Here is a 12,480-nt window from a genome sequence, read left to right as displayed (position 1 = left end):
GGGCAAGGCACTTTGTCACTCATTGCTTCTCTCCACCCAGGAGTAAATGGGTACCTGTGAGGGCAGAGATGGTTATTGTGATTGAATAAGCTTCCTTGCGCCTAACAGGATACATCGAGCTGTATACTCCCCAGGGAGCTGAGATGGTATTTGGAATGTTTCATGGGCCCAATGAACAGGGGTAATAATGATGTAGCGCCTTGAGCACCAGTCCTGGTGGATACGTGCGCTTAAATATCCACTATTGTCACTATTATTGTTATTGAAAGGCTAGTCTTAGAAAAGAAGTGGCAATTTTGAGAAAAACAGCATCTGCCACCTCGGAAACAAAATCACGAAAGCGGTGAAAAATGGCCATCCGCATCCTCCTTTTTTCAAAAAGATCAGACGAGAATGGATTTTTTGGGGGGCATAAAAATAATACAAGCTCTCATTACTATAAATAGGCCAATATGAACGAATGAGGGCGCCATAACGACAAAATGTTGGAGGTCCAAACAGACTCGAATCCAAGTTTATTGACATCACTTTCAGAGAAAAATACAATTTTAGTACTCGTTTTTTTTTATTTGGCCTAAGAATACTACAAGCCCTCATTACTATAAATAGGCCATTATGACCGTATGAGGGCGCCATAACGACACAATATTGGAGGTCCAAACAGACGTGAATCCAATTTTATTGACATCACTTTAAAAAGAAAGAATTCAATTTTACAAATTTACTTTTTCACAATATTTAATTTCTACACTGCAGTCGCGCATTGAAAGTAGAATCACCTTTTTCAATGCTAGAACGACCTTTCAACAGTTACGCAGCAAGACCATATACATTTTTTTCTCATATGATTTTATTTATTAACCGGTGAAGAAAAAAAAATCTATGCTGTAAGATTAATTCCATCCAGGGTCTCAAAAAGGTTTTTGAAATAATTTGCCACTTATTGTCTGAGAGATAAAATCGTAGGACATCTGCTAATGGAACAATGCTCCTTTCGTTTGTCTTTTATACAAGCGACAGGAACTGCCAGTGCATTAAAAGGACGTAATTGAGCGGCTTGCGATTAAAGTATACACGAAGTCGGAGTATTATGTTCTAACGAACAGTCTGCGTCATGATGGATTGAAATAAATTCCTGCTTATTTACTTTTGTATCAGAGAATAACAAATACGATTCGCCACTACTGATGTTTTAGCGTGTAAGTTTGTATCTGTAAAGTGCATATTTTATTTATAATAATAATATCTGACATTCTTAAGACCATCTCCCATCCCTGTAGTCTATGTAATATATCCTGGCCCTGGCGAAGCCGACCGTGGTCTATCATACGTAAACAGATTCGGCGATCAATTATGCAACTAGACTGCGTATGACCTCGAGAAACTGACCTATCAGCAGGCGCCTTCTACAGGGTGTTTCAAAAAAAGGAAACCCAACTTCAAAGAATTAGTATGGACAGACGATTTGTTTACTGGCTATAAAACTGGTATCATCTGAAAGCGTAATCTCTATGCTTTTCAATGATACCGAGAATAGGTTTCTGAGTCATGCATCACTGAGCATCATTGTTTTGAAAACTGGATGAAAATGCAGTTGGTTCACTTTCATAAAAAAAAATTAAAAAACACTGGGCACGGTGTGCCCATTGTTACGGAAATGTCTGTGAAATGGCTTGAATGGTAATCATCGGGAAAATGGCACATTGTTTTGAACTTGGCTTGGTCAAAACGAGAAATTCATGACAAACAATAAACTCCAGTTTTGAAACCAACCCGACTTGGTTTTTTGGTTTCCTTTTATGCGCTCGTGTCTTCTTCATGAATACTTATTCTCGTGCATACCATGCCTATTGTGTTTGACATGAAAGTGAACCAACTGTAATTTTGCATCAAAATCTCATGATAGTGGCGCTCAGTGATGCATGACCCTGGAAATGTAAACAAGGTATCATTGAAAAGCATAGAGATTACGCTTTCAGATGATACCAGTTTATAGCCAGTAAATATTTAGTCTGTCCATACTAGTTCTTCAAAGTTGGGTTTCCTTTTTATTGAAACACCCTGTATACGCGCGTAATTCGAGCTCCCCGCGTGCGTAAACATCACGCCCACTATGAGTAGCATTTTTGTACAGGTTGTTGCATTCCAAAAACGTGGCATCAAAATTGACCAATCACAATCTTAGTTCTGATTTCGGAATGAAATGACGTCACGCATGCTTAGATAGATTCTTCACTAAATTTCGTTCAGCTAACAGGTAAATATGCTGGTGCAATACGAATATTTGGTGTTGGAGGGATAGGGGCCTAATTGGCATCTCTTGCCCCTCCCCGTTAACTTGCCCATTTTTAGCATTTATGCTTTGCTAAATTTAGGAATTAAATCACCATCATGGCCCAATTACAAAAAAAACATTATAAAAGACATCCGATTTCAGTTGAAGCTGTTTTTGTTTAACTGAGTTTGATATTTGTCATGATGATGTGAGAACCCCGGCCTATACTTGCTCATTTTATGTAGTGAAAATCACCACCGGACAGTTACATTCCAAAATAATTTTCGAAGTCCAAAACATTTACAGCATAAGGCACAACGTAAAGCGCCACCTATTCTTCAATAGTGTCTGATATCATCCGCTTTAAACAGCGCCCTCATGCTCAGATTGTGTCAGCGATCTAAAGCTTGCTAACACAGGACAATGGCAATGTTTTCCCGAGAAGACATCGCGTGGCCACCAACTCAATTCAAGATGGCGGTTTCCAGGAAAAGGTCAATGAACGCGAGAAACGTAACATTTTCCGGAAAGGTATTGTCTCGTCTCAAATATTTCGACATGTTTTTGTTCATATGTTTTTGTCCACACTGTCCTAAATCGCTGATAATATACATTTATTGATTAATTACTGTAAATAAGCAATCACTATCAGGAAAAACTACCAACGCTGGTACATTAAATTAACTATTTAAATACCAATGTGCAACTCTGTAAAATTATAGATGTGTTCCTCGTGCTATTTGGAGTTACATCTCGAAAACAGATTTGTTTTTGCAATGTCTGTTTTCCTAGAAATATAACAATTATTCACTTCTGAATAAGACATGGAACATAATGAAACCACCAACGTTAAGTTATTGAATTATTTTTTAAACAAAATACGAATTATTGGCTGCTAGGCAGTAATTTTGCTTTGCAGCGCGGGTTCATTTGTGCGCAAAATGAAAGCCCGTTTCCGGAGGGTTGTAGCTCTTAAAAATCAGATTAAAGTAGGATTTTTTTTTGTTAAAACAAAACATACAAATTGAAAATTCGTGGAGAAGAAAATACAACAGTTTTCTTAAGAGCATCCTCTTAAACATGAACACTAAAATTTGTCCTTGACATTGACCTATAACTATGTCTAGGCCTACACATATAGTTGAATAAAAGATGAAGTTTAAGACTGTTTACGTTTTGCTACAATTTGAAGCCTGCACATCAGCGGTGTAGCTAGGGGCAGGGGGCGCACGCTACCCGCCCGGAAAAAGTTCGCGCTCCCAGTCGCCCCTCCCCCCCGGAAATTTAGCATCCGGAGAAAAGCACGGCTGCATGAGTTACCATGATTAGCTGGAGTCCATTTTTTCGCGATTGTGTGCGTATTTTTCACCAAAACCCTTTCTTTTCGCAAGTGGCTGTTTATTTTACTGTCCGTGGAAAGCGAATAGCGGTAGTTATTGCCTCACGTCAACCATGATATAGGTTTTGAACAGCGCCCCAATGGGAAGATTGTGTCTAGCGCCAACCCCCCCCCCCTTCCCCTCTCCTTAACTATTCGATTTTACGGAATTCGGGTGTCCAGTGAAAAAAAACCTGTCTTCACTTCAGCACAGATAGTAACACGACTATATATCTTTCGAATGTTATATGAATTACACTCTCATCAAGCCTGCCGTAATAGTTTTGCATGATGGCGACGATACCTAATTTTGGTTTGACGAGCTCTGTCCCCATAGGTTTGAGTAATGAAAGTGGCACGAAACTGTTCATTCCTTTTTCTTTTCTTCTTTTATATATCAGAGCAACCCAACACCTCAAACTGAAGGCAACAGAAACGAGTGCACTGTGTGGGTTCAATTCGAAGGAATCGGGTGCGCACGGCCATCGGGAACTGAGTGGTTACATGGGAGCTCCCGTCGATGTTTCCTGTGAACTTCAATAAAACATTAAAAGGAGATTTGTAAATGTAGCCTGTCGACGATAACAAGGAATTATAATTTCAAAGACATATGTTTTTAGAAAGGGGTGGTGTCTCTCCCACTAAATATTTAAGGTCTCGAATAAATGTTCAACTTTTTTGTGAACCGATAGGAATGCGCTTTTCAAGATTGACAGAACAACTTTGTAAAGCAAATTAGGTGTTGCCCGTCACCGACGTATAAACACTGTATACTCAGTATGATACCTCCCGAGTGAATGTTTGAAGAAAAAAAATCACTCGGGTTGGACTCGAACCCACAACCTCTTGCTTTCTAGTGCAGATGTCTTACCACTCGACCAAACGAGATCGGTGGGCTGGTTCGAATCTGATCCTTGTACAGAACATACATGCAAACATTGAGGACTACCCCACCGCAACGGTTCTCAGCTGTGACATGGTGAAATAAAAACTAGCTCTGAAATACCTTCTTAGGGGCTTCCACCTGTTCAGGCGATGTCTTGGTTGTCCCGCTTGCCTCGGTCACATTACGCCAATTATCCCCGTCGAAGCTGTATGAGACTTGATATTCAAGCACCCAGAAGTGCCCCGGATGACCTCTAGTGATCAGACCGGAAACACTGTACATGGCACCGAGGTCGACCTGTATCCAGCTGTACCCATTAGACGGGAAAAAACCCCAGCATCTGCTATCATCTGAATAAAGGATCAATTGAGTTTGGTTATATTTTTTATACAAATACCTTTGAATAATATACTTGTACTTAAAAAACAAGACTGTTATTTCAAAACATATAAAAGCATGATCGTATCAAGGAGTTTCAATGGTCGTTATATTGTTTGTAGGCCTATTGAATCGGAATCCACCAATGGTTTACCTATAGTACCTCAGATTTGAAGTGATGCAGCTATGAACAACAAAAATAACACAAATGATAAATTTGGAAAAGGGCTTAATTTTGCAAGTGATTGTTTGATATGTTCACAGCTCTAGTACCATTTGCATGTCCATTTAAGGTGTGAGAAAATCGGCTTCATATACAATAAGCAAACTTGCATTTTACTGTGGGGTTCAGACTGAAGCTATATTCCTCGTTGCGTGAGAACTAAAAATAGTGATTGTTTTTTTTTAAGTTGTAGGACGACGATGAAACCCTTACAAATGTGCTATTACCCGATTATAATAATAGGAAAAATGAATTGGGGAATGTGTGTGGTAAGTGTAATGTGTGTTGCATAGATTTGCATATTAAGCCTCTCTTTGTCCATGTTTACCAATGTTCAACTCCTTAAGAAAATACCATACCTAGTCGCGCTAAGGCTGTCACCCATCCTCCGTAATGCCTCAATTCCGTGATGCTACTGTCTGGGATAGAGCGATCCTTCATACCGAGTGGCTTCCCGTTGCAGCAACCTGTTACAAAGTCATGGAGGTTAAAAAAAGAAAATCACAAGTCAGTCAGTCAGTCCATCAGTCGGTCGGCCCGTCACTCGATCGTTCATTCATTCATTCATTCATTCATTCATTCATTCATTCATTCAGTCAGTCAGTCAGTCAGTCAGTAGGGGAGTCAGTCAGTCAGTCAGTCGGGGAGTCGGTCCGGGTCAGTAATTGGCAGTCGCTCAGTATACTCACTCTCTCCGCCAGTTACCCAGCTAGTCACCGAGTCAGTCACACATCTGTCACCTAGTCTCTCAGCCACTCACTAGTTAGACAGTCTCTCAGTCAGCCACCCAGTCTGTCACCCAGTCAGTCACACAGTCTGTCACCCAGTATGTCGGGGAGTCAGTCAGCCACTCACTCACTCAGATACTCAGTCTCTCAGTCACTCACTCAGTCAGTCTGTCACCCAGTCTGTTAGCCACTCACTCACCCACCCACGCTTACATAGGCATAGAAGTGGGGTACTTCCTCTGTTCTCGTGTACTAAAATTTTGCAATGTCGCACACTTATTTCAAAATGCTCTTTTTTTAACCATATATATTTCCTGGGCTGAAATTCGGACTTAATATCCCTTTTCTAAAACTCTTCCATTTGCGACGGATCAACCCACCTTGGAAATTCCTAGTTTTTGAGTAAAATCCATATATCTATTTCGTGAAAAACTTGTGGGGTACCAAAACGGTACCCCGCAAGTCGGTGGGCATTCCTTGTGGGGTACCTCCCATTGTTCCAGTACCCCACAAGGCAGTGTTTGTACACGCACTCGGTCAGCCGCCCAGAATGTCAGCCACTCACTCACTCATCAGTCAGTCACTCAGTCAGGCACCACGTCTGTCAGTCACTCACTCACTCACTCACTCACTCACTCAGTCATCCAGTCTGTCAGTCACTCCTTCACTCAGTCAGTCACCAAGTCTGTCAGTCACTCACTCAGTCAGTCAGTCACTCAGTCAGTTACTAAGTCAGTCAGTCACCTTGTTGTGTGTGTGGTGACGAAACGCCACATACTGTTCATGCACAGAGTCTATCATGATATACCTGTAGGGCCAGTGTAATTCTGCTGATTGCATCGTTGGTACGCCTCTCGCAGTGCCGTCTTCATCCAGCGCTCACCGGGCACAGGCTTGGGTGGACGGCCGTAGAAATTACACGACCTAACCTCGCCGTCCGCGTTACCTAGGTAAACTGAGCATGGACCATGAATACAAAACTGTACAACGGAGAGGTAGTCTATATGACATTAGTCAAGGCATCCGCACCTTGACCTCTAGACTTTGACCAATCAGCGGGTGCTTTCTCTGTCGGGTCTTCGGTCATTCATCTTTGTCGCGTCAAGACATGGATAAAAAACGAGCGGAGACCTCTGTCCAAGGGTGGATCGGGGGGGGCAACGGTGGCCACCCCTCCCCCCCCCCCCCGCAAAAAAACATGTTTCTGATTGTTTAAGTGACGTCGCAATAAAGGCAGGCACTGCGTACACCACCATCTTCTCCTCAAAAAAGATGATCAAAGTGGTCAAAAATTGTCTCAGATCGCATCACAGAACATCTATAATCCCCCCAAAATCGGGGCCCTTAACCTGAAAGGGGCCGGGTTATTTTGACCATCTCACAGCCGGGGGGGGGGGGACAGAAAAACCAGACACTCATTTGCTGTAGGATGAGGGTACGTAGTGACCCTCATCCCCCATGTCCCCCCCCCCCCCGCCCCCATTAATAAGATAAGAAGTACAGCAACAATCTTTTTGAACAGACGAACAAGGCATTTATCATTTTCAAAAGCTGAAAGAAAGAGGACCGCTTGTAAAAACTTGTCGTATGTCGTAATATTGTGTGTGTTTATATTTGTCTGTATTGCATAAAACATTCCATCAATATTTCTTATTTTCCATTTCTAAAATAAATGTAAACGGGTGGTCACTATGCTAAAAGTACAATGCCATCGTCATAATTAAACGTTACAAATGGCGTCAGGGCGGGAGTACGCCGTAGCGCAAAGCTCACTTGTCATTTAAACGGAGAGCTGGATAGTGTTTAATCAAAATTTCGGGAACAAATCCCCCGATTGTCAGCATAGTATTTTCGACCCTGATCACAGAATGGCCATTCTTAAGTTTCGCTAGATCATACCAAGGCCCATTGGCGCCATGCCAAATGGGGCCAAGTTTACATTTAATCAAAATTTTGAGAACAAGAACGAAACTATTAACATGTGATAGCTTGGAACTTTGTACATTATTAATTACTACGAAATTTAAATTGGGAAATTGAAACCATTTTTATTGATGCCTTGGCACTAGTGGAACATGAAAATATGACTTAAGAGTTCCTTTTGGTCAGACTAATTAACTTAAGCGCGGCGTAAACAGTGCTGAGGGGGCGGGGCCGCAACCCCCTCCGTATACATTTTGGCTCCTTTTTTGGCAATGCTTTCATTAAATTCTGCCAAGTTGCTCTGACAGGTGTTCTGATGTCTTGCGGTTATTTTGACACCAAGTTTATGAAAATAGGGCATACCTTTGTCACAAACTTTTCAAATAACAAAACAGGTAAAGGCTTAAATGTTAACTTTTCCATTACATGGAACATGTATGACGTACATCGGACGGCGCATGAGAGCTAGTGCCGACTTTAACTGACCACGACAACAAAACGGTTCGACAGGTTGAATTGAAACTTCACAGATGTGCTGCTGTTATTCATGTGTCCATTAAAATAATTTCCGACTGGGAAGATCATATCAGACCGCCGTTGCCCTGGGACAGGTCAATTAACTTTGTTTACCTGATCATTTGTATTCTTCAAAACTTCTGATTTATGATCTTTGCACGGAATCAAAGTAGCCAAAGCGCTTTACCCAACCATGAAACATTATTTCTAGTTCACAATAACCAGCAACATTTTGTTTAAACCCTATGACCATATTATTTATACATGTATGTTCTGTAGCGCCTGCGTCGCCAGGCATGAATGCAGGGAACATGGGGGTCAGATGCTCTAAATAACAAAATCGTCTTTGGGTTTGAATTCATGAGATCCTGTAGAACGATAGTCAAAATTAATTTGTTTCATTATTTAGACTCTGGGCATGTAAAGTTGGGATTTTAAATCAATGGTGGAAAACGGGTATACAAAGACCGCTGACATCTCACATGGGCGTCGCGAGGAGGGGCTAGGGGCGCTTGCTCCGCTCCACCCCCCCCCCCCCCTCCTCTGGAAAAGCAACCCCCCAAAAAGGAGAGAAAAAAGGGGAAAAGGGAAAGAAAAAGAGGTGCAAAGTCATTACTGGTAATTTAATGGCTCGGTAAGGGGGGGGGGGGCAATTGTCCCTGTCCACCATCAAAATGATAAATCGAAAATACGCTGGAAGAGTACAGGGATTTTTGGGAGGGGGGATGTGCCGTGCACCCTCTAGAAAAAAATCCTGGCGACGCCCATAACTTCACCAGCTATGAACTTTCCCTGGTAAGAATTCATATCGTAAGATTATATATGGGTTCTGGAAAAGTAGAGTTTGAATAATACATCTTTAAATATCAATAAACAGGGTGTGCAACGTTAATTGACCTCTGAAAGTCACCAGAGGGCAAATATGAAACACTTTCTCACATCCGATCATTACATTCATTGTATGAAAAACCAACGTACGAAGTTTTATGCTTTAGTCTCAAAGTGCACATTTTTTAACGATATTTGACCTTAACAGCTCTGTCAGCCCATCCACTGCCCCATCAGATTCAATTAAATCTTTAGTTTCAAACCGAAAAACTGATATCTTCTTTATATTTTTTGTTAATTCGCCAGCTCCTACTACCTGTGCTTTCGCATAATTACCCATTATTTTAAGCAGAAGTTGATATCTCTAATGAAATGACTCCGGAACATCTATCAACATCTGTAAAGTTTCAATTCAAATTTCAACCTGTTAAAATGTTTTGTTGTCATAGTTATCTAGAGTCGGCACTCTCGTGCGCCTTCCGATGTACGTACATGCACCATGTAATGGGTAAGTTAACATTTACGCCTATACCTGTTTTGGTATTTAAAAACTTTGTGACGAAGGTATGCCCTATTTTCATAAACTGGGTGTCAAAATAATCGCAAGACATCAGAACAACTGTCAGAGAAACTTGGAAGAATTTAATGAATGCATTGCTACGACAGGAGCCAAAATGTATACGGATGGGGGTTGCGGCCCCGCCCCCTCCGCGCTGTTTACGCCGCTCTCAAGTTAAATAGTCTGACCAAAAGGAACTCTTAAGTCATAGTTTCATGTTCCACAAGTGCCAAGGCATCAATCAAAATGGTTTCATTTTCCCAATTTAAATTTTGTAGTACATTTGCTTTCATGCGCATGCACTTTTCAATGGGAAAAGTTAACATTTATAGGCCCACCTGTGTTGGTAAATGGACATTTCGTGACAAAGTTATGCCTTTTTTTATAAACTTGTTGTCAAAATAACCGCAAGACATCAGAACAACTATCAAAGAAACTTGGCAGGATTTAACAAATGCCCTGCGACAATAGGAAACAAAATGTACATGGTGGGGGGTTTAGGCCCCGCCCCCTTTTGGTTTTTCCCGCCGCTCTTAATGCAACAAGTCTGGTTTCGTTCTTGATTTTGATTAAATGTAAAATTGGCCCCATTTAGCATGGCGCCAATGGGCCTAAGTCTGATCTAGCGAAACTTAAGAATGGCCATTCTGTGATCAGGGTCGATAATACTATACTTTAAGACAATCAGGGGATTTGTTCCCGAAATTTTGCTTAAACACTATCCAGCTCTCAGTCTAATTGAACCAAACAATGACTGTCATGCTTAATTGATTGGCGAATCAATTAAGCGGCATAGCCATGCTCGTTAGGCAAAAGATGATAAAAGCTTCGTCGGCTGAATAGCCCATTGTCAATGATTACCGATTCACTTGACTGACTGGCAATGCATTGGGATTTTTTTTCAAAAGATATTACCAACAATTTGCGTATTTTAATGTTATTTTTAAGGTTTTTTTTTTATTTTAAAGTATATTCAAATCCGGCGGCAGCCATTTTCTGCGGTGATATCAGGCTCGTGCGAGCATGGTGAATGTCTCAGCCGATTTTCGGCTAACTTTGACAGATTTTTGATAAAAACGAGTTTGGTTTATGTGTACAGCAAATGTTATTTACATAGTATCAACGAAAGATAATTCGATAAAAAGTACAAATAAAGGGTCTTTGAATTGCCACATGTGTTTTAAGTTTTATTTACACATCTTTCAAAAAGACATTTTAAAATTTGAAGAAATATCGAGTAAACAGTGTTCATCTCCATATGTATTATGGAGCAGTTTTTCGTCGTCATAGATGAAGTATTTACCCTTGAAATAAATGTCAAATGTGACACCTTTTCCGAGGAAAACACCGTTTACCCAAATCTCGTTTTTAAGTAGGCTTGCATTAAAAAGTTTTAGAGAGATGTGGTCCCGACCGATCAAACAAATGCGACATTTCATAGTTCATGTAAAAGCTAAGGATGTTGTGCTCGGTGCTAATATGGTTATGTAGTTATCATTTAGCAGAGTTCAATAATAAAGGCAAAAAACGTAGGATCATGAATATTCAAATTATATTTAGCTGGCTTGACAGACTTCGATACCAGATCGGGTGCAGGGCACCTACAAAGTTGAAAGCCGCCGCGCGCAGGGGTCTTCGTTGACAAGTATTCGTGGTATCACGGGTCTTACCAGGAGTTTGGCAGAGTCGTACATCCATGTGTAGGATCCGTGGACTAATAGAGGACTCGGAATGGGAGTGGCTACCCACTTTATGTGGGCCAGCACATTCCACTTGTTCACTCATTATGCAAAGTTGTAAAACAAATGAAATATTTTGGGGAGTTGGTCCCCGCGGATTAAGCTGATAATCCGTCACCGGCTGGCCCGACCTAGAAATGTGGAATTTAAATCCCTGACTGTGACAAAAAGGATGCATGGTTTATTTTCAATTAAAACAAATGGTGCAGCTAAAAAATGTTGAACATCGTGACTCTTTTTCTCTTCTGTCATGTAAATATTTACAATTAACTGGGCGATGTTCAATGAAATATTTCCTTGCCCGATCACACTGCGTTTGTAACAAAAACAAACGCGAATCTGTTGTTATTGTTATTGTTATTGGTTATGTGTGGTTTTTTTTAATATCCTTCACAATGAAAAAGAATCCTCGAAAAAACAATTCCTGGTAATTATCTGCATACAACGATGTCAAACAGAGCAACATTTCAAAATAAACAGCACGGGATGCTGTTTCCACTGCACATGAAAAAAAAAACCTGCGAGAACCTGTCAGACTTTTTTTTGTAGAATCCATTCACCACTAAACTTACTGCCTTCAAGGAAGACCGTAACATAACCTCAAGTATGTGTTTAAAAAAATAGTGGCCGGAATGGGAACTATATGTGTGCCAATGATGTTTAAGGACCAAATGCTTTTTTCGGCATCTTGGAATAAACAGTCATTTCTGTTTTAGCTGTATGAGATCTGTCATCAGCACGTTTAATTGGGATGGAATCTCCCCCACCCCCAACTTTGTATCAATCACATACCGTCTACCAGACCATTTTCTTGAAAATTTATACCGATAATTAAGTGCGACCATGTTACCAATCATCCAAAGTTTAATTAATTACGAAGCAGTACATGCTCGGCTTTTCAAATTTTCCATTCAAAACCCCTCTGTTTCATTCGCTTTAGTAGGCTAAGCTATCATGTATAAAATAAAGTAATACATGTAGGAACTCACCGTAAGTTGCAGCCAGAAGGGTTGCAAGGGCCAAATACGTAGACAACATGGCTGTCAT

At 40.8% G+C, this 12,480-nt stretch overlaps 1 protein-coding gene across 1 annotated transcript; it reads right to left on the bottom strand.

Annotated features, from left to right (window-relative positions):
- Positions 1 to 3,836: 3,836 nt before the first annotated feature.
- LOC119731431 (lactadherin-like) lies at positions 3,837 to 7,786 on the bottom strand. The gene is made up of 5 exons (XM_038204601.1): positions 7,768 to 7,786; positions 6,677 to 6,823; positions 5,500 to 5,607; positions 4,660 to 4,889; positions 3,837 to 4,187 (listed from the first exon to the last, which is right to left on the bottom strand). Exons 1-5 carry the CDS (start codon positions 7,784 to 7,786, stop codon positions 4,044 to 4,046), a joined length of 648 nt encoding a protein of 215 aa, XP_038060529.1. The 3' UTR covers positions 3,837 to 4,043.
- Between the last annotated feature and the right edge of the window lie 4,694 nt (positions 7,787 to 12,480).

The sequence above is a fragment of the Patiria miniata genome, unplaced genomic scaffold (assembly GCF_015706575.1).
Source record: "Patiria miniata isolate m_02_andy unplaced genomic scaffold, ASM1570657v1 HiC_scaffold_23, whole genome shotgun sequence".
Taxonomy (NCBI): Eukaryota; Metazoa; Echinodermata; class Asteroidea; order Valvatida; family Asterinidae; genus Patiria; species Patiria miniata.
Note: the sequence above shows the minus strand (reverse complement) of the source record. Positions and strands in the feature narration are given on the sequence as shown.